Source organism: Vulpes vulpes, chromosome 1 (genome assembly GCF_048418805.1).
Source record: "Vulpes vulpes isolate BD-2025 chromosome 1, VulVul3, whole genome shotgun sequence".
In the NCBI taxonomy this organism is placed as follows: Eukaryota; Metazoa; Chordata; class Mammalia; order Carnivora; family Canidae; genus Vulpes; species Vulpes vulpes.
This window is the reverse complement of record NC_132780.1, coordinates 12,218,485-12,240,583: the sequence shown is the minus strand read 5'-3', so window position 1 is coordinate 12,240,583 and position 22,099 is coordinate 12,218,485. Positions and strand designations below refer to the sequence as shown.

General features: G+C 53.6%; 1 protein-coding gene across 2 annotated transcripts; it reads right to left on the bottom strand.

Moving 5' to 3' along the window:
- Positions 1 to 1,943: 1,943 nt before the first annotated feature.
- Positions 1,944 to 20,683, bottom strand: CBLC (Cbl proto-oncogene C). 2 transcript variants are annotated; one of them, XM_072754674.1, is made up of 12 exons: positions 20,277 to 20,683; positions 16,696 to 16,842; positions 16,304 to 16,460; positions 15,914 to 16,035; positions 14,527 to 14,664; positions 11,286 to 11,373; positions 10,477 to 10,608; positions 8,717 to 8,815; positions 8,624 to 8,686; positions 8,097 to 8,165; positions 5,036 to 5,151; positions 4,770 to 4,912 (listed from the first exon to the last, which is right to left on the bottom strand). In XM_072754674.1, exons 1-12 carry the CDS (start codon positions 20,627 to 20,629, stop codon positions 4,903 to 4,905), a joined length of 1,494 nt encoding a protein of 497 aa, XP_072610775.1. In that variant the 5' UTR covers positions 20,630 to 20,683; the 3' UTR covers positions 4,770 to 4,902. The 2 variants fall into 2 exon arrangements, with proteins under 2 accessions (XP_025870037.2, XP_072610775.1); XM_026014252.2 differs by having other exon boundaries at positions 1,944 to 4,912; positions 8,624 to 8,815.
- Positions 20,684 to 22,099: the final 1,416 nt, after the last annotated feature.

The window sequence follows — 22,099 nt, the reverse complement described above, 5'->3', positions numbered from 1 at the left end:
TAGAGCCCTCCCTCTCTTACCCACATCCAGGGAATCCCAGGAATGCCACCCCCCTTCCTCCCTTCCTCTCCCCTTCACACCCTCCCAACCTTGGGGGGGAGGGGAGGAGACAGGCTGGAGGGAGCAGGTGAGTGGGGGAGGGGAGCAGGCTAGGGCACCTGAGGGGTGTGGGGAGGAGCAGAGCCAAGGGTCAGAAGGAAGGGTCACAGGTCAGATAGGTCAGATGAGGAGGGGGCTCACAGATCTGACGGCTCAGGCTTCTCACCAGCCAGGTCTGACTAGGACAAAATCCCTTGGGAGGGGGGGATATGTCACCGGTTATAGGGAGTAGCTAGCCCTGGACACTGGCCAGAACAGGGGTCACTGTTGGGCTTTGCCCATCAGACACAGAAGGAAGGCTTAGATTACAGGTCAGCTTGGGAGTTATTGGTTAGACTGGTCAAGGCTACTTTATTCCTCGGTGATACAGGAAAGCAACTGTTATACTGGGACAGGAGACCTTTTAGTATTAGCCGCACCATCACCTCCTCCAGGATGCCTTCCCTGCTCCCCCGGCTAGGTCAAGCGCCCCCTCTAGGGTCCCACAACCCCCTGAACTCCCCCCACCCAGTCCTGTACATTCTGGGCCATCCTATCTGGAGATTAATCTGTCCCCCCACTGGACTGTGGCTCCATGCGGGCAGAGCTGGCAGTGTCTCTGTTGGTCACTGCTGTGTCCCCAGCAGAAGGCCAGACACAGAGCAGGTGCTCAGGGAAGGTTTGCAGGGCTCAAGAGTCAGGAGCCCCCAGGCTCACTGGATCATCGCAGGACACGTGATACAAACTCGCTGGTGGACAAAAGCGTTCCCGGGGCAAGCTCACACGCTGCGACCCCGGACACCCACTCCCCAGCTCCTCTGGCTCCCACTCGTGCACCTACTTGGTCCAAGCCTGGGCTGGACTCTGGTAAGCACCCTCTTATCAGCCACTCCCACTTCCACTTTCCTCAAGAATCCAACCCGCCAAGGCTCCAGGCGAAGGGGAAGGACCGAATGGAGCGTGTAGGAAGAAGAGGCACGAATACCAGCCACAGCCCCTCGCAGACTTGCAGAAACTAGTACCGTAACGTCATCTGCCCTTGTCCCCTACAATTTTTTATTCCACAAAACAGCCAGAGGGATCCCGTTAAAATGTGAGTCAACCCACATCACTCTTCTGCTCAGAATCCTTTCAGGGCTCCTCCCAGTAAGAGCAAAAATCCACTCCACGGCTCGCGGGGTCTTCGATTTGGTCCTCATGACCTCCCCGATTCCATCTTTCTTTCTCTTCCCCCTTGCTGGCCCTGTTTTTGCCACCTTGGTCTCTGCTTCCTGCAATGCCAGGCATGTTCCGGCCTCAGGACCCTTGCACTTGCTCTTCCCTCTGCTGGGACATTCTTCCCCACGGAGCTCCATCCCTTACTTGCCTCAAATCTCTTCTCCAACACCACCTCATCAGTTTCCCCTGACCGTCTTATCTAAAATAGCAATTCCTGCTATCCCGGCCTTTCCTATTTCCCTTATCTTACTATATTTCTCCTCTAGGACACTTATCGATGCCACATATTTATTTTTTATTGTTTGTCTTGTGTAGAACATAAGTGCTAAGAGGATGGAAACTGTTTTGCTTTCCACCGTATCTCCAGCGCCTACAACGGTGCTTGGTTTGAGAGGTGGCGTCAACATCTGTGTAATAAATGAATTGCCCAATCCCAGCCTTCTTGTCTCATGTGTATACACTGTCACATTTTAATTAGCGAGCCTTATTTTTCATCTATGGCAGCCCTGCTATCTGCGGTTTCACTCTCCATGGTTTGTTACCTTCGGTCAACAGTCCGGAAGCAGATGATCCTCCTGCCAATGGATGTTTCAGAAGGACAAGAGTAGCCTAGGGTTACGTCACAATGCATGTGTCATTCCCCTCACTTCATCTTATCACATAGGCATTTATTGTCTCACATCATCGCAAGAAGGGTGAGTACAGTACAGTAAGATATTTTGAGAAAGAGACCACCTTCACATAACTCTAATTACAGGATATTGTTATAACTGTTCTATTTTGTTGTTATTAGCTATTGTTAATCTCTTACTGTACCTAACTTGTAAATTAAACTTAACCACTATGTACAGATGTCCAAGTGCTAAGTCCCTAGTCAATAAATACAGTGCAGCGAGGGTTGGATACTGTCTGTGGTTTCAAGCATCCGGTGGGGGTCTTGGAACGGTCCTCTTGAGGATAAGAGGGGGGACTATTACACCTTAAGCCCATTATTTTACAGTGTGTGATGGTTGACTTTAAAACTAGTGCACGCAGGCAGCCCGGGTGGCTCAGTGGTTCAGCACCGCCTTTGGTCCAGGGCCTGATCCTGGAGACCCAGGATCGAGTCCCACATCAGGCTCCCTGCATGGAGCCTGCTTCTCCCTCTGCCTGTGTCTCTGCCTCTGTGTGTGTGTGTGTCTCTCATGAATGAGTAAATAAAATCTTAATAAAAAAATATATAAAAATAGCCTTAAAAAAAAAAAAAAAACTAGTGCATGCTTGGGATGTTTGGGTGGTTCAGTGGTTGGGCATCTGCATTTTGCTCAGGTCATAATCCCAGAGTCCGGGATTGAGTCCCGCAGTGGGGTCCCTGCATGGAGCCTGCTTCTCCCTCTGCCTGTGTCTCTGCCTCTTTCTTTATGAGCCTCTCAGGAATAAATAAAAATCTTTAAAAAACAAACAAACAAAACCCTGTGCATGGTTTGTGGAATACGGGATCATGACACACCTGGAGGGGAATGGTGATTCCCTAGTCATTCTAGATTTGCATCTGGACAACGTAACTACTAAAAGTCTGCGATGTCTTGGAGGGCAGCATGAATGTGTTCTGAGTTGGACAACAACAGTTAATCGTGCAGGAAAGGTTTAGATAAGAACTTTTTTTTATTTAAGTTTTCTATTTTTAAGTCATCTCCACACCCCATGCAGGGCTCGAACTGATGACCTCGAGGTCAAGAATCACATGCTCTTCCGACTGAGCCAGGCAGGCGCCCCTAAGTCCTGCTATACTTTGAATCAGGACCTCCTAATGCCAGAGAAGCAGGGCCTGGTTGGTCTACTCCCTTGTGAAGCTGGGACACATTCTATTTTCCAAAAATGGCTGCAACAGTATCTCTCATTCTGTATGCAATTCTGACAATCTGATCTTGACACTCCCCTGAGAAGGGGGGGCCTAAGTCCTTTCCTCTTTTATATCTGTGCAGTTTTGTGACTCACGCATAAACAAGAGAATGTGGCAGAGGCGATGCTGCAGGACTTCCAAGATTAGGCAGAAAGGGCCACCCAGTTTCTGCCTGGGTCACTGGAAGACTCTCCACGACGCCTTCAGCCACCACCCAAGCAGTCAGGCTACCTTAGGCTACCATGCTGTGGGGAAGCCCAAACTAGCAAGTGTGGCGACCACATGGAGGGGTCTGACTCCAGAGAGATGTCTGTTCAGCCCCCCAGATGCCCTGATTGCCCAGGCACCCCCTGATTGCAGCCTGAGCTAGGACCATCCACCTGAGTCCGCCCCCAGATCCTGGCCCACAGCCACCACGTTGCTGGTGTCCACCACTCAGCGTCTGTGATTTGTTTCGGGTAACAGCTAGTGAGAGGAGCAGCCACGGCCAGTTGCTGGGGTGGCAGAGGCAGTGAGGTGACAAGTGTCCATTGGTCATCGGGGTGCCAGTGTATGTATCCTCATCAGACCAGTTCTGTGGTGTGATCGGGGCTGGGCTATGGTTGGAGCCCGCTGCTACTGGTTCCTTTCCCTTTCACAGCTTACTTTCCTGTCCTGGTTCTCTAATCACTTCCGGGATTCTGTGAGAGACCCCAAGTCCTCTCAATGAATTCCCTTTCTGCCCCCAGAGGTGACTTCTGCTGCTTGGGACAAATCTCTGGTGTGTGCATCTATGCTCTCTTTATACCAGGATACCTTTTCCTCTTCTTTTCCAGCTCAGCTTGGATGCCTCCTCCTAGAGGCCCTCCCTGACCTCCCCGGGTGGCTCAGCTGCCCACTCTGGGCTTCTGTGGTCCCCTGTTTCTCCCATTCCCTCCAGCCCCGCCCACTCTGGGGTGTCACTATCTGTCACCCATTGACTGTGAGCCACCAGGAGGCAGTGACTGATTGCTGGTAAGTGTGCCCAGCCTCACGTAGGCCAGGGCTGGGCCCAGGACAGGGCTCAGGGGGTGCAGACTAGATCCCTACAAGATTAGTGGTGAAGTGGGGAGATACTTCTTCAGTTTAATTTGGACTGGAATTCACTCCCAGAGTGGAATGGAGGAAAGAGGGGGATAGGAACATTGGGGCAACACCAGGTGCATAACTCTTAAAGAAATTTAAGGTCCTTCTGATTAGGGACTTAGTACTTAGATATCTGGATCTAGTTCCAGAAATTCCTTTGCATTAATGGGGAAAGAGTTGGCTGCCTGATTCCCTGAAAACTTGGGACTCTGGACTCCTGGGTCTGAGGGGAGGGGCCGGGGGATGGGGCCCTGGACTCCTGGATCCTCCCACTTGCTCCTCCAGACCCCCGGCGTTAATCTTGGGGGTGACCCCCATTCCCAATGTCAAGCTGCCCCCTGGTGGCCTGCACTTTCTCCACATATCAGAGGACAGCCAGGCTTGGCAATTTATTATTCACAAACCCCTTCCAGTCCCTGGGGTTCCCTTTAGCAGCACATTTAGTACCCTGAGAGGCAGAAAGAGAGGTTAGATAGAATCACAGCCAGGTTGGGCAACAGGGCAGGGCCAGGCCAGGGGAAGGAACCTGCCTGGGGCCCAGATGGAGTAGATTCACCAGCCCCCATGGCTGGGCGGTGATCATGGGCCCCACAAGGACAGCCGGAGGGGTGACTTTGCCTTTAGGAGTTTCTGCAATGGAGAGAGTTTGAAGAAGAGTTGTCCATCTCATAGGATCAGTGTTTCCCTTATGCACCCCCATCCCATCTTCCCGCATACCTGGGAGTCCTGGACCCCAGCTGCCTCTCCACTTACCCTGTGGCTCCCTCCCTGTCCTGAGGGCTAGAGGTGATTTGCCACGGGGCTAAGGCCACAGTCTTAATTCTTGGCAAGGGAATAGGGCCCTGCAGTCTGGGGAGGGCTGGAGGTACCTGGAGGGGAAGAGATTAAGAGATGTCACAGCTGAACTACAGCTATCTTTCATTTCACAGTCCCGAACAGCAGTAATACATTGGTGGCTGGGGGGAGGAGGTGGGAGAGACAATATGACAGTCTTGTCCCTGGTCCATGCTTTTTTTTTCCTTAGCACCTCTGGCTTGAGTAGGAAGTTTTGTTTGTCCACCCATCCCTCCATCTGTCCAACCATCCATCCATCCACCATCACCCATTCACCCACCTATCTACTCATCTACCCCTCCATCCACCCATCCCTCCATCTATCCAATCATCCATCCACCCATCCATCCACCATCATCCATTCACCTACCGATCCATTCATCCATCCATCCATCCATCCATCCATCCATCCATCCGTCCGTCCATCCATCCATCCATCTCACAAACATTCCCTGAGCATCTACAGTGTGTCAGGCACTATTCTAGGTTCTGAAGAGGCAGCTATGAATAAAACACACAAATCTCTGTCCTCATGCAGCTGATGATCTACTAAGCAAGAGACTTACCACGAATAAACAGTGCATGGACAAGGAAATATCCAGAGAGTGAGTAATCAGTGCACAATACCATGAGTAATCAGTGCATGAGCAAGAAAATATCCCGAGAGTGTTAGATGTTCTTCAGGGAACTGAAACGGGCATGGGGAGAGTAGGGGTCAACTCGATATAAATGGCTGGGGAAGACCTCTTGGAAGGGGGTGGACTTGAACAGAAGGGCCGAATGGAAGAAGGGTGTAGGCAGAGGTCCTATGATGGGTAGTGGGCTGGGTGGCTTGTTAGAACACAGCAGGGGTCCACTGTTGCTGAAGAGGAGTTGGCGGGATGGTAAGAGGTCAGAGAGGTTGGGAGGGGTCAGATTCCTCCAGGCCTTGTGGGCTGCAGAGTATGTTGGCTTTTTCTCGGAGCCCTGGGGAGCTAATAGGGTCTTCTAAGAGGCTAGGAAGGGGTGTGACCCAGGTCATACACACTCAGTCTTGCCCACTTCATCAGAACCTGTGGGGCCCAGCCCAGGCTTATTGCTATTCTCCACATGGAGAGAGTGAGGAGGTGAGAGGTCCCCAGTGGCCAGCGAGGTGCCAGGGTCCCACTGAATGAGTCTTGTTGCCTAGAGGTGGATTTCTCAGATGGAGAACAGCAGTGTAGGAGCAGCAGATGCAAACCACAACCGCACTGACACAGCCCCCTTTGCCCCGTGCCCACTGCAGCCCAACCCCTCGCCTCCGTGCAGCAGGGACTGGCATGATGCCCATTTCACAGACAAGGGAACAGAGGCCCAAGGGAGTGGAGGATGGAGTCTGGAGTCTAGAGCCAGGGGCCTGGGGGCCAGTCCTGACTCTTTCACCTTGAGCTAGTGACCTCACATCTCACTCTGCATAATAGGGATCCCAACAGGACCTACTTCACTGGGTTGTCATGACAATTAAATCAATACATTAAAAGCAGTGCCAGGCATATGGCAAGTTATACACACGTTAACTGTTCTCATATGGTGGTCGCTTTGCTGGGAAGCGGCGCCCCCAGGCTGCCTCTCTTGCAGTATGTTTTGAAGGATGAAGGGGTAGGAGTTGACTGGGATTTGAACTGGGCTGGGTCTGGGGAGAAGAGGAAAGGGCATGCCAGGCAGAGGGCCCAGCAGAGGCAAAGGTGTGCCCATGTGGCCGGAGGTGCCCCATCGGCCTACCGTTCTGGCTGTGTCCCCCTCATTGTCCTCAGGGAGCAGGCTGAGTGCCTCCTAATGTTTCCATTTGCTTTTGGCTGCAGGTCTGGATCTGTTTTTAGCTTCCCTGGCTGGTGTCACCGCCACCCCCTTCCTGCTGGCTCACTTGTTTGCTGCGGTCGAATAATGTTCCCGGACTTCCTGAGCTGTTTGTTTGAAGACAGCCCTGTATTGATTGAATCTAGTGTGTGCTCAGCCTGAGATGCTAAGAGACTGGCCCCTCCCCAGCAGGCCAGGGGCTTGGAAAATCCTGAGGTAGGAAGTGAGGGGTGTGGGGGGAAAGAAGGCTGGGGCTTGGGGCACCTGGATGGCTCAGTGGTTGAGTGTCTGCCTTTGACTCAGGGCGTGATCCCAGGGTCATGGGATCGAGTCCCGTATTGGGCTCCCTACAAGGAGCCTGCTTCTCCCTCTGCCTGTGTCTCTGCCTTTCTTTCTGTGTCTCTCATGAACAAATAAACAAAATCTTAAAGAAGAAGGAGGAGGAGGAGGAGGCGGAGGAGGAGGAGAAAGCTGGGGCTTGCTTAGGAGGATTTTAGGGGTTTCTAAGACCACACCCCCCCCAACCACTAGATTCTCTTGTATCACGTTTTGAGGTTTTGGCAACCTTTATGAGCCCTTTTCCTCTGAAAAAATGAAGAGGGGAACAGCTTTGACTTCGTGGGGCTGCTGGGAAGACCCAGTTCACTGTATCCATTCAAAGCCTATCCACTGAATACCTGCGATATGTCAGGCACTGCTCTAGACTCTGGAGACATAGCAGAGAAGACAAAGTCCCAACCTCTGGGAGGGCTACAACCTGCTGACTGGGATAGAAACAGACTGTACCCTCTGCCAGGTGGCGAAAAGAACTATGGAAGTCAGCAGAGAAGAGGCTTGGAGGGAGGGGGGTTCCTTTTATCAATAAGATAGGCTGGTCAGGGAAGTCTCCCTGAGAAGGAGATGAGAAAGCAAGCCTGGAGAAAGGAGATCCAAGCAGAGGGAATAGCTCGTGCAAAGGCCCTGGGGTTAGACATGCCTGGGATGCTGGAAGGAGAGGCAGAAAGCCAGCAAGGGGGATGAGTAAGGAGGAGAATGAGAGAGTACAGAGGATCGCCTAGCGCCTTGTCATTGGGTACAGAGGGTAACTGCTGGGCCTGGAGTCCCTGAGGGAGCCCGGGGCTGAACGAGACCTGAGCTGCCCACCTCACACCAGTATCTGACTCACCACTTTCAGCCAGTCTTTAGCTGCGGACACATTCAGCTGAGGGGGTTGTGGGGGGGCTGAGGAAGCCACCTAGGAGAGACACAGGGTGGGGAGAGGATTGTAAGCTGTCATATTCCCCCTACATGTCCTTCTGCCTAGAGTCCCAGCACTCTTCTAGGCTTTGGAGATGGAATGGAGAATAAGGCAAAGTCCTAACCCTGGGGAGAGTTACAGCTGGAGGAAGTCAGAGCCCCAGACCCCTGGGGAAACAAAGGTCTAGGTCCCTAGGACCCCTAGGTCACCAGCTCCCTCCTCCCTCAGACCCAGGGGTCTAGACGCCAGTCCCCTCCTCCCTCAGACTCAGGGGTCCAGGCCCCAGTCCCCTCCTCCCTCAGACCCAGGGGTCTAGACCCCAGTCCCCTCCTCTCTCAGACCCAGGGGTCTAGACCCCAGTCCCCTCCTCCCTCAGACTCAGGGGTCCAGGCCCCAGTCCCCTTCTCCCTCAGACCCAGGAGTTCCAGTTTCAGCTCCTGCCTGGCCCTGCTTACCTGCCCCAGCTCCTCCTCTCCATCTGCTTGGTCACTGTTCTCTCTCTGGTCCTCAGCAGCGGCCTGGTCTGGTCTCTGGTCCTCAGCAGCGGCCCTGGCTTCTGCTGGCCTCACTTGGATTTGATGGACACTCACAGCCTCATGACCCTTGATCTCTGTGCGGCAGAAGGGGCAGGTCTGGCTGTCGGAGTGCTGGTGGGGGAAAGGATAGGGTCAGGGTCTCCCTGGTCTCCTCCATGTCCCTTGGGACCACAGGGCCATCCTCCCTAACAGAGCAACGTGCTGAGGGCAGATGGAGGAAACAGAGAGAGGGAGAGGAGTTGGGAAGGGGGGGAATGAGGGGATGCAGGATGGGAAGGGGGACAGGAGGGGCACCCAAGCAGGGAGCCCAGCAGGCGGAGCCAGGGTGTTGTGTGTGGGGAGGGGCGGGGCTCAGCTGTCCTGGGATGCTGTCACCTCGGAATGCCTGATGCACTTGCTTGGGCCCGTACTAATCTGGTGAGCCCCACAGACATCTGCCTCACAACCACCACTGGGGCCACTGTTGGGGCTCAGCTGGTCCCTGCAGTGCTTATGATCATAGGACACACCTTAGCAGCAACTGCCAGTGAGCTCTCAAAAACAAGACTGAGTGGCGCCTGCGTGGCTCAGTGGTTGGCCATGTGCCTTTGGCTCAAGATATGGTCCCGGGGCCCTGGGATTGAGTCGCTCATCGGGCTCCCTGCAGGGAGCCTGCTTCTCTCTCTGCCTGTGTCTCTGCCTCTCTCTCTGTGTCTCTCATGAATAAATAAATAAAATCTTAAAAAAAAAAAAAACAAGATTGATTACTCACAGGTCCCGGGGGATACGTTGCATGCTGGCTCCCCACAGTGAGTCCCAGGTGGACAGAGAGAGAAGATGCATGCACCCAGGGCTCTGCCTTTATTAGGCGCTGAGTGTGGTATCTACGGATTTGCAGGTTTACTCTTCATTGGTGAATTTAAGGCATTAGGGCATGGGAAGGGAAAAGTGGGGTCACTTAAGGGGTCTGCTATCTGACTAGTTACCCCAGGTTTTCTAAAGGGGAACTTCATGAGAGGGGTGGCCTGGTTCCTTATTCTGTCGTTTTGCTAGGAGCTGTGTCCTACAGCTGGCAATATGTGTGTTCAAGATGAATGAATGCCTTTGGAATGCATGCCTCAGCCATCAAAAACATGTAAAAGGGGCACCTGAGTGGCTGAGCGTCTGCCTTTGGCTCAGGTCATGATCCTGGAGTCCCAAGATCGAGTCCACCATTGGGCACCTGGTGGGGAGCCTGCTTCTCCCTCTGCCTGTGTCTCTGCCTCTCTCATGAATAAATAAATATTATCTTTAAAAAAAATAGTGTGTCAAACACCTCCAATTACCATCAAAAAGCTTAATATCAGGCACCTACCGTACACAGGGGCAACAGCCCCAGTTTCCCAAGGACCTTTGCAGAGGGCTTTGTGGGCTTCACCATAGCCCTTGAGAAGTTACTACCATCAGCCCCCGCTTCTCCAGGGCAGGAGGTCAATGCTCAGAGAGGGGAAGCCACCGGCCCCAGATCACCCAGCCAGGGAACAAGGAGCCCTTTCTGCTAATAATAACGCAGCTGGAGAAGGAGGAGCGGAGATGAGAGATGCAGAGCAAGATAGAGACAGAGGCACAGACATAGAGAGGTGGGCTCCCGCTCATCACTCCTGAGTGACCCCAAGCAAATCCCTGCTCTCCCTGGGCCTCACTTTCTCCATCTGATCCATGAGGCCTGTGGGAAATCCTTCCAGGACTTTCAACATAAAGGGGGCTGGGGTGGGGGGGGAGACTAGGCAGAAAGGCAGGGCGGTCAGACCCACCTGCCAGGCGGCCAGGCAGCGGCTACAGAGCAGGTGCCCACAAGGCTTGATTTTCACGTCCTTGTTGCCCTCAGTGCAGATCTTGCAGAGCTCGAACGTGGAGTTCATGGCCCAGTATAGCTGTAGCTGTTCCTAGCAGGGGAGAAGATGGGGAGGATGGGAAGGGAGGTGTTAGCCATGTGGATACAAGTCAGGCCACAGGAAGAAAGTCCCAAACCTCTGTGCTAGCCCTGAACCCTCCTAAGTTGAGGGCCGTGTGTCCAGCGGCCTCTTCCATGTACTTTATTATGAAACTCAGTCTCTGGGGTGGTTCATACTCAGCGTTGCCAGATTTAGCAACTAAAAATACGAAAAATGCCCTGTTAAATGTGATTTTTAGGTAAATAATGCATAACGTTTTAGATCTGAGTATATCCCAAATACCGCGTGGGATATACTTATACCAAAAGATTTCATTTGCCGTTCCTCTCTCACCCGTGGGGTGGCTGTGAAGACTAGGAACTGGTCCAGGGGCTATCACTGGGGGAAGTTCAAGTACATCAGTCATTCTGATCATCTCAGTAGTATCGTTTCCTGGTTTAATCCCCACAGAAACCCCTGGGGAGGAGGCACGAGGAACCGTGTTTTCCAGAGAAGGAACAGAGGCAGAGAGAGGCCAAGTGATTTACCCCAGTCACATGGCCACCACACAGCCACAAAAACCCAAGGCCTGAGTCTGTGGGAGAGACTTCTGGAGTAGAGGCACAGTGGGGGTGGGGTGGGGCAGGAGGCAGGGATGGAGGGGTGGGAGGCACAGGCCTGGGCCTCACCTCTGACACATGGATGTACTGATGGGGTTCCATCTGGCAGAGTTCAGTCAGGTCTGGATTGTGGCTCCTCCCATTTGGGTAGAGGTAGCTGGGGAAGAAAGGCAGACCGAGGGCCGTCTAGCAATCCGCACCCCAGAGGAGCAAGGACTCCCCCCGACTCTGCCATGGGCCCAGGGCCTCTGGATGAGCATTTCTCCCAGACCCATCATTGGCCTGGGGATCATCTCTCTTCTTTCTCACCACACTGGGACTTTCCAGGGCAGGGCCGTGTCACCTCAGACCCCCCAAAAAGGCCACATTAGACCTGAGTGCCTCAAGCTCTAGAAACACAAATCAGCTCAACAAGAACCAGGAAACTGGAATGCTTGGGTGGCTCAGTGGTTGAGTGTCTGCCTTTGGCTCAGGTTGTGATCCCAGGGTCCTGGGATTAAGTCCCGCGTTAGGCTCCCCGCATGGAGCCTGCTTCTCCGTCTGCCTATGTCTCTGCCTCTCTCTGTGTGTCTCTCATGAATAAATAAACAAAATCTTTAAAACAACAACAACAAAAAAGAACCAGGAAACTGACCGAGTCCCAGGCTTCACCCTCCCAGAGCAACCCCGTTCTTGAGGGTTCAGGCCCAAGTATAAGAACATCTCAGGTCACACATTGCTAGACTGACCCAATCCTGGTCTTAGACTAGCAGAATTAGAAAGACCCTTCTAGATCATCTACACTCCTCATTTTACATATAGTTACTGAGGTTCAGAGTAGAAAAGGCCGCTGCTGGAAGCCACACAGGGGTCTAGAGGGACGTGGGACCTGGGCTGTGGGTGAGCTCTGACCACCAGGCTCCAGAGCAGCCGAGAAGAAGTCTCCTAAATCTCTGGGTCACAGGTGCCCCCTGAGACCAACAGTGGGGCCACAGGTCCCCTGAGGCTGGTGGCTCTGTCTGGCCAGCCCAGTAGAGCAGGGCAAGTGCCCGTGCCTGGTTCCCAGAGCAGCTCTCCCACATCACTGTGTACCCTGGGCTGGGCAGCTCTACCTCCCTGCACTCAGCTTTCCTTTCTGTAAAATGGACATAATCATGCCAGGGGCAAAGACTGGTGGCACCCATAAAACATGTGCAGTATCCTTTCCCCACACCTAAACGCCCCCAGAGGGAACTGCTGTGATCAATTTTATTATTTATTTATTTTTAAAAAATATTTTATTTACTTATTCATGAGACACACAGAGAGAGGCAGAGATGTAGGCAGAGGGAGAAACAGGTTCCTTGCAAAGAACCCAGTGCAGGACTTGATCCTGGGACCCTGGGATCACAACCTGAGTCAAAGGTTGACACTCAACGGCTGACCCACCCAGGCATCCCTGCTGTGATCAACTTTAGACCTAGAAAGCCACCTCACTGTGGGGTTGAAGAGACTCACTGAGTCTCTTCTCCCCTTTCAGGGCCTTTATCTTCCCGTCTTTATAATGGTGGTGGGGTATGTGTGCGAGGCAGGTGCAGGGGGTGGGGGTTCAACCAGATTGATGGTGTGTTCACACTTATTTTATCTCTAGAATCCTTTTCTCCAATGAAGTCTGACTGGGAACTCAAGACATTACGGTGGGCGAGGGTCCATGTACTGAGCCTGGCTTAAAATCCTAGCCGATGAGCTCAGCAGCTGCGTGACCCCGGCAAGTAGCTCCGTGTCTCTGGACCTCAGTCTTTCTCGGTTGTCGGATAGGGATATAATAGTATAACCAAGAGAGCTTCGTTATTCTTGGATTCTGGATCTGCAAATGTTTCTACCTGCTAAAATGTCTGTGTCACCCCCAAATCAATAGTCATGGCACTTGGGTGATCATTCGTTGACTATACAGAGTGGCAAAAAATTTGAGTCACCTGATGCATTTCTGAGTGAGGTTGGAGAAGGCGACACTCTGCCTTCTGGTTTCAGCTCCTTGCTCTGTAAACAAATATCCTTATCAGTGGATTTAGTGCCACTGTTTTTTTGTACTTTAGCGCTTCTTGTTGGTGATTTCGCCATTTTAAATGACCCCCAGATAGTGCTGGGGTGCTGTCCAGCATTCCTAAGTGTGAGGCTGGGATGCATCTTATGGAGAAAACACAGGTGTTAGAGGAGCTTCCTTCGGAAGTGAGTTATAGTGCTGTTGGCCGGGAGGTCACTGTGAGAGAATCGACTACATATTAAATACAGTGTCGTTCGGCAGAAAAACACATAAAGGTAACTACTGGTTACCAATAAGGCAGCAATTGGTTGACAAAAATGTGACCAGATGGGACACCTGGCTGGCGCAGTCGGTAAGGCATGTGATTCTCAATCTCGGGGGAGTGAGTTCAAATTGCATATTGGGTGTGGAGCCTACTTAAAATTTAAAAAGGGGGGGATCCCTGGGTGGCTCAGCGGATTAGCGCCTGCCTTTGGCCCAGGGCACAATCCTGGAGACCCGGGATCGAGTACCACGTCGGGCTCCCAGCATGGAGCTGCTTCTCCCTCTGCCTGTCTCTCTCTCTCTCTATCATAAATAAATAAAATCTTAAAAAAAAAATTTAAAAAGGGGCACCTGGGTGGCTCAGTGGCTGAGCGTCTGCCTTTGGCTCAGGTCATTATCCCGGGGTCCTGGGATCAAGTCCTGCATCATGCTCCCTGCAGGGAGCCTGCTTCTCCCTCTGCCTATATCCCTGCCTCTCTCATGAATAAATAAATAAAATCTTTTAAAAAGTCCACAACAGTCTAGATTCTAGAACAGGCTATGGTTATCTAGAAGGAAAAGCTTTTCAGCAGAATTCCCAGGAATGGAACCAGTGGAACCACTCCCCACACGCGTCCCCCAGCCACTTGCTAGCCCACATGGCAGCTTTCTGTGAACTAAAAAAGGCGCCCTTGGGGGGTGGCTCAGTGGGTTAGGCTTCCGACTCTTGATTTTGGCTCAGGTCCTGATGTCAGAGTGGTGAGATCAAGGCTGGTGTCGGGCTCCAAGCTCAGCACAGAGACTCCAGGAGCTTCTCTTTCTACCTGCCTCCCTGCCCCGCCCCTCACTACAATAAACAAATAAAATCTTTTAAGAAAGAAGAGAAGGCACCCCTTGCTCAAGACCCTCGTCTGCCACCTACCGGAACAATATGGTACTGCAAATGTACAGCGTTTGCCGAGCAACCCGCAAGCCCCCAGAGTGATCTTTGGGCAGTGCTCAACGCACACCACCTTTCCAAGTGCGTTCTGCTGACACCCTCCCCTTGCCAGGATGGTGACTCACAAGCCTTCCTTTTGTCCGTCCAGGAGTGCTTGGAACAGGGGTTTGTTGAGAAGGATGGTCTGCAGGATGCTGCCGTCTGAGCTCACGTATCCGATGGCCCAGTGACCCAGGCGAGTGCAGCTGGGACGGAAGATGTAGCTGGAGGAAGAGGTTGGTAGGATGGGGTGAGGGGATGTCAGCCCTGGCCCATCTGAGACTTCGTAGCTCCCCATTCTGTTGGGGACCCAGATGTCTAAGTTCCCTTAACCTTCCCACTTTTTAAGGCAATGAGCATTAAGATTTCTGTCTGCCAAAAAAAAAGATTTCTGTCTGCCACTGTAGGGGATATCCACGTTTTACCTGCTCGGCTCTCTCTCTCTCTTCCTTCACTGGGGAGACTTTAGACAAGGCTGGTTCTACCTTGGCCAATCAGTGCATTGTAGAACCCCTGACCATAGTGATGGAAATCAGCCCTGAGATTTTTGCTAGAAGTATCAGGAACAAGGTACCCCATTTCTACAGAGGTTGCTAAGTTGGGAGGGTGTATGGCTGGGGCTTCTAGAAATCATTTGCCACCATAAGGAAAGACCATGTCTGAGAATGAAGCAAAAACAGAGGAAAGTAGACACAGGGAAGAATAGGAAGCCATTCCTGACAATAGCTTGTGAGCACCTAGATCCAGCTGCACCCGAAACCCCATACCTGGTCTTTTCAATTACGAGAATTAATCCATCCCTTTTTCTTTCTCTTTAAACGAGTTTGAAGTGTAACTGGGAGAGTGCTAACACAGTTGCTGTCCTGAGGTTCTCATACCTCAGCCCTGCAAAGATTCATAAATGTGAACTATTCCCTTAACCTTTAGTGTTCCAGGTAGCTCAGCCTCTCAATCCTTAGCCCTCTGGGAGGACCCAACAGCTCAAAATTCCTGGCTTGAAATAATTTAAAGACTCAGGTGTCTGGTCCCTAGTCTCCTGGCCCCAGGTGTAGGAGGGTCATCTTAAGAGATTTTAATAGATAGTACAGTATGAATTCCGATGTATCAGAAATGGATCTTATGCTGGGGAGGGTCTTCAGGCCCCTGGCCAGACCACGTATTATTCCTTTAGCTGCTGGACTATGAGAAGGTGCATTGCAAGAGGGTGTCAGCGGAATTACACTTTGGATGGTGGTGCATGTTGAGCACTGCTCAACATCATCGGGCTCCTGGGAGGTCCCAGAAGATGAGGCAGGATGGCAGGAGGCACTCAGCATCCTACCTCTTAGGTCTTGGCAGTCTGGGGGTCACAGGTACCTCGGCCCTTCCATTCTTACTCTCCAAAGGCTGGTTGTGCTCCCACCACAGCCCAGCCCAGGCTCCAGACCCCGGAGCCCCCAGCAGCCTCCTCCTCCCGAGGCCGGGCCCTTTTACCTGCCTGGCTTGTCTCTGCAGGCCTGCAGACGCACTTGGACCTCATCGTATGTGAGGAAGGCCATGTAGCCCGGGTGGTTGACGGCCAGGAGCTGCCAGTTCTTGAGAAGCGTTGGCCATGGCTGGAGTGGGGCAACACTTGGGTCAGGGAGGGGCTGAGGAAGCAGCCTGAACCTCCTGCCTCCCTGGGTCTCAGAACATAGCCACTCAGCTTACATCCTTGGTGAGCCTAGGAACCTTACACAGAAGACCTCAGAACCTTCCCTTCCCCAGGAGCCATGAGTCTGGGATCCCAGCCTCTCTTCCCTCAGACCCAGGAGGCCATGTTCCCAACCTCTCCTTCCCCTCAGGAGCCAAGATTCTGAGCTTCCAGCCTTGGCCTTCACTCACCTGAAAGAGCCTGGTGAAGATGTCAAACTCGAAGATGGACACGTGGCCACTGCAGGTGAGGTTAATGGTGGAGCGCAAGGCCAGGGCCGTGGCACCTGATTCCACTGGGTGGCAGGTGCACAAGAGCGACTCAAACTCAGCCCAGGGCAGCATACACCTGGATGGAGGGGGGGTGGAGTATGCAGCTAAGGCCCCTGGGAACCAAAAAAAAAAAAAAAAAAAAAGGCCCCTGGGAACCTAGGATGGGAAGACCTCTAGGAAGGAGGCAGCTGAGGCCTGGACCCCTGGGTCTGAGGGAGGAGGGGCTGGGGGCCTGGACTCCTGGGTCCCCAGGGCAGGGATAGGATGAGGGTCCAGGAGCTAAGCGGCCCTGGGGACAGGTGCTCACTCACCGGGCTCCGCAGTGCCTCCTCCAGAAGTTGTGGGCTGAGGCCTTGGTGAGCTTGTACGTGTGTCCACAGTACTCTCCCTTGGGGAAGAGCGCGCCCAGTTCCGCGTGCATGTAACTGAAGATGAGGGCCAGCTTGGCCAGCTGTCGCCTGTGGGGATGGGCTGTGAGGGCCTGGGCTGGACCTTGGGGCTCCCCCTGACACCTGCGCCCGCTGTGGGGAATATCCACAGGCACCAGGCCCTCAGTTGCTGTAACATATCAGTGCAGGGTCAAAGTCGATTGACACTCTGCCACCTCTCCCCTCCGTGAACCTCAATTTCCTTGCCTGTGAAGGAAAGGGAGGTGCTGCCCAATATCCGAGTCATCCTCCAGCAAACAGATCCCAGCCTCCACCTGCAGCCCACCGGGGCGAAGGAGGAGCCCTGCGTTGTCAGAGATGGGCGCACCAGAGCTGAGGGCACTGGGAGTGGTCTGTGAGCAGCCGCTGGGCTGCTCGGAGCCTTCTTGGTTTCAGCCCCCCGGTGGGGGGACCTCTGCTTTCTCCTGCCAGCTGCCTCCCTAGGGTATGGGTCAGGATGTGGGGGCAGCAAAGGGTAGCTCTGACTCTTAGCTGTGTCATTTTGGGGGAGGTTCCTTTACCCCCCTTAAGACTGTTTCTTCAACTGTGAAATGGGCACAAGTGCAGGACAGGCACAGCCCCTGTCTCCCAGGGGGATCAATATGGACTTTTCCATGTCTTTTTATTTATTTATTTATTTATTTATTTATTTGAGAGAGAGAGAGAGAGAGAGAAGAGACAGGAGGAGCAGCAGAGGGAGAGGGAGGAGGGGACCCCCGGTTGAGCAGGGAGCCCAACCTGGGGCTCCATCCCAGGACCCCGGGATCACGACCTGAGCTGAAGGCAAACACTCAACCACTGAGCCACGCAGGTGCTCCTTGTCCAGCCTTAGGAGCACAGAAAATGCCCAGTGGACCTGGCATACAGTCGGCACTCAGTGCATGTTAATTATTATTGTTTGTATTATTTTATATTAAGAGCCTCCTTGAGCCAGGTCTATAGGGTTTCTGGCACTTTATAGGGCTACCCCTGAGGTGCCTAAACATCTCCCCTTCCCAGAGTCGAGTACATAGCCACTACCAGCATGTGGCTGGTCCAAACGGACATGTGCTCAAAATGTGAAATACACAGCAGATTTCTGAAACTTAGTGGAAAAAAATTAAAAAGAATGTGAACTATCTTATTAATTATTGCTTTATACTGATTATAAGTTGAGATGATAATATTTTACATATTGTGAGTTAAATAAAGGGAAGGTTATTAAAACTCATTGCACTTGTTAAAAAAAAATCTTTCTTGGGTGCCTCACTGGCTCAGTCAGTGAAGCCGGTGACTCTTGATCCCGGGGGTGTGAGTTCAAGCCCCATGTTGGGTGTAGAGATAACTTAAAAATAAAATCTTAAAAAAAATCTTTCTGTAATATGTCTACTAGAAAATAAAACTACACATGTGGGTTGCATTAGATTTTTAGTGGAGATTGTTGTTCTAGGATCTTCTTCAGAGAGTTGCTATGACACTAGTAACTCTAGAACACTCACTCAGATACTCACTAAGCCTCTATGCTTCCTAGTTTTTGGAACAGTGATTCTCAGTGGAGTTACACCACCTTTCTTTTTTTTTTTTAATATTTTATTTACTTATTCATGAGAAACACAGAGAGAGGCAGAGACACAGGCAGAGGGAGAAGCAGGCTCCATGCAGGGAGCCCGATGTGGGACTCGATCCTGGGACCTCAGGATCACACCCTGGGCCCAAGGCAGACGCTCAACCACTGAGCCACCCAGGCGCCCCTACACCACCACCTAAGGGGCTTCTAGAAATTAACTTGACATCGTGATTATGGTAGAGAGGCTAGATTGTGGGGGTACAATCCCCCCCTAGCAAAATTTACCCACATTCCACTCCACTTTCCAATGTCCCATCAGACATCAGTGAAAGTGGAAAATCTATTTTAAATTATCTAAACCTAAAGCCCAATTTTGTTTTACAAAAGCATTTAAAAAAAAAGATTTTATTTATGTATTTGAGAGAGAGTGCGAGAGCACAAGTAGGGGGAAGAGAGAGAAACAGACTCCCCGCTGAGCAGGGAGCCCTACACGGGACTCGATCCCAGGACCCCAGGATCACGACCTGAGCTGAAGGCAGACAATCAACTGAACCATCCATGCACACCTACAAAAGCATTTTTCTGTACATCTTAAATTTCTGCTGGATTTTACAGAAATTCAACTATCCTATATATGGCAGGAAGACTGGTTCAGTGATAAAGGATCCTGCCTAGGGGTGCAAGTGTCTGACTAGCAAGTTTGCCTTTCAGAATAATTTTAATTGTGTCTTGGCATTTTCGTTTGGAACACAGATAATGTTATTATGAAGGGCAGTCTTTTTGTCATCCCTTATAATACATTTGGGGTACTATGGTGATTTAAAAAAAAATTGTGGGTAGGTAGGTAGTTTAACCTATGCATTTCATTTCAGGATGAATTTAAGGAGACACTACAAAGTATTTGCCTGAGAGGGTTGAGAGCCACCCGTCCAGACTTTGTTTTGTTCCAGGCTCTAGACCCCAATCCTCATCTGCTCTGGTCACTCAGCAGCCCCTTCCCCAGAGTTCAGAAGAGGGGGCCCTAGAGATAAGCCCCAGGACCTGAGCTAGCTGTTCCTCAGGAACCAAGACGGTGGGCTGGGGTGGCGCCAGGGGACGGGGGTGCTGTGCATCCCCCTAGTCAGGCGAGAGGATGGGGATGTCAGTCCATCCCTCCTCATGTAACAAGCTCGCTGGGGTGCCCACATTCCCAGATTGTGTGTCTAGGCCTCTGGGAGAGGGGGGGCAATTTGAAGCAGGGTGCTGGGTGGCTAAGAAAGAGGGGAAATGGGGAGCTGAGGGCATCTAGTCCAAAGAAAAAACTGGATTGCTCAGTTTTCCAGCTTCTCTCAAGGGGTTAGGACTTGGACTCCTGGGTCTGAGGGAGCAGGGGGCTAGGGGTCAGGACCCCTGGATCTGAGGGAGGAGGGGCTGGGGGGCCCCCAAAACTCCTGGGTCTGAGGGAGGAGGGGCTGGGGGCCTGGATTCCTGGGTCTGAGGGAGGAGGGGCTGGGGGGCCTGGACTCCTGGGTCTGAGGGAGGAGGGGCTGAGGGCCCGGACCCCTTGGTCTGAGGGAGGAGAGGGCTGGGGGTCTGGATCCCTGGGTCTGAGGGAGGAGGGGGCTGGGGGCCTGGACCCCCGGGTCTGAGGGAGCAGGGGCTGGGGGCCCGGACCCCCGGGTCTGAGGGAGGAGGGGCTGGGGGCCCGGACCCCTTGGTCTGAGGGAGGAGGGGGCTGGGGGCCTGGATCCCTGGGTCTGAGGGAGGAGGGGGCTGGGGGCCTGGACCCCCGGGTCTGAGGGAGGAGGGGCTGGGGGCCCGCACCCCCGGGTCTGAGGGAGGAGGGGCTGGGGGCCCGGACCCCCGGGTCTGAGGGAGGAGGGGCTGGGGGCCCGGACTCCAGATCCCCTCTCTGTCCCGGGCGAGGGCGGCTGCTCACCTGAGTCTGGAGCCCTCCCGGAAGAGCTCGTCGTCCGCGCCCCTGTCGCCCCGGGATGGCAGCAGTGCCGCCACCTGCCTGCTCTTGGCCTCCAGGTTGTGAACGTAGACGAAGAGAAAGTCCCTCGCACCCCCGGGGTCCTCGGGGCCGCCCCCCCCGGCCGCCCGCCGGGCGTGGGCCACGTCGCGCAGCAGCTGCGCGGTGCGGGGCAGCAGGTCTCGCAGCGAGGGGGGCCCGGAGGCCAGCCGGGGGTCCCTGCATTGCTCTTCCAGGCGCTGCAGCAGCCTCACCGCGCGGCGGAGCTCGCGGGCCTCTTCCCACCGCCGCCCCCGGGGGGCAGCCGCCGCGGCCATGGGGCCCTCGGGTGCCGGGGGAGGGAGGCGGGCGGCGGGCAAAGGTGAGGCCGGCCCGGCCCGGGTGGGGGCGGGGCCCCGAGCGGAAGGCGGGGGGGGGGGGGGCGGGCGGACCCTGGGGAAGCAGGGAGGGGACTGCAGGTACCGGGGTCTGCAGCGGGCGGAGGCGGGGGGCGGGGGAGGGTCTGGTACCCGGCTTCCTAGAGATGGGGTGCGCAAGTCTGATCCCCTAAAGAGGGCCGGATGGGTGGAGATAGGGGAAGACTCTTCAGTGGGTGGGGATTGTAGGTAGGATACCTGGGCCGCTTCTGAGACCTTCTGGAAGCTGGGTCTCAAGGTTGCACCGGAGGAGGGTACCTGAGGCTTTTGGGGTTGGGGGTGGGGCTGGGAGCTTCTGTTTTTTAAAGTTTGAATTTTTTTTTTTTTTTTTTAATTTATGAGAGACACAGAGAGCGAGGCAGAGACACAGGCAGAGGAAGAAGCAGGCTCCCTGCGGGGAGCCCCATATGGGACTCGATCCCGGAACCCCGGGATCGTGCCCTGAGCCGAAGGCAGACGCTCCGCCGCTGAGCCACCCAGGGACCCAGGAGGCTGGGGGCTTTATCCACCCTGCGGGGAGGTGGGGCTGGGACAGGGCATTCCTGGGGCTTTCGGACGCAGGTTTGGATCTTTAGCTGTGGCATGGGATTAAAGGTCAAAGAGCTGCAATTTCTAGAAGTCAGCGTCGGTGGAGATAGTGCGATCTCTTTGCCCCGGACAAGGAAAGCATAGCGCGACCAGACCAGAACCCCCTAGGTCCCCTAGTAGCAGGGCTGGGTGTCTGGGGGAGCAGGGATTTGGCAACATAATTCGTGAGTCCCCACGTGATGGGCCGGCGGGGTTGTGGGAAATCGGGTTAGAGCTGAGACACCCAGATTTCCAGAGGAGGTGGGCCCCTGGGTCCCCCAGGAGATGAGGCGGGAAGATGGGGTTCAAGAATGCAGAGGTCGAGACGCCTCTGGTAGGCTCCGCTCTGCAGGAGCGTGGTTTTCGCCCCAACCTGCGCACCTGCCCAGCTCTGGCTGTGCGCTGGGCGGCCACCCGGGGGCGCCGTGGACCGCGCCCTCCCTGCGCCCCAGGCCCCCCCTCCCCCGCCCCACTTTGAGGTGCGGGAAGGGGAAAGCGGTTTAGGATGAGAGCTGACCCGCTCATTCCAACACCCTTTCCTACTTAGGCCCTCATCCTCTCTTAGAACCCACGAATTCTTCACTTAGGGGATCTTCGACGTTGCATCTCAGACCGGGTCTTTGCTTTCGGATGGCACAGTCTGTCTTCCAGCTCCTGGCATTTCTGCCCTGTCTCAGCCTGTTTCCTTTTCCAGAAACAGGATGAAAACCCAGTGGCCTGGCAAAAAGTCAAAATTTTTGACTATGGTAAGTGTTGATGAGATGCTGATGGAAGTGTAAATGAACAAATGAGTTGGAGAAGCCA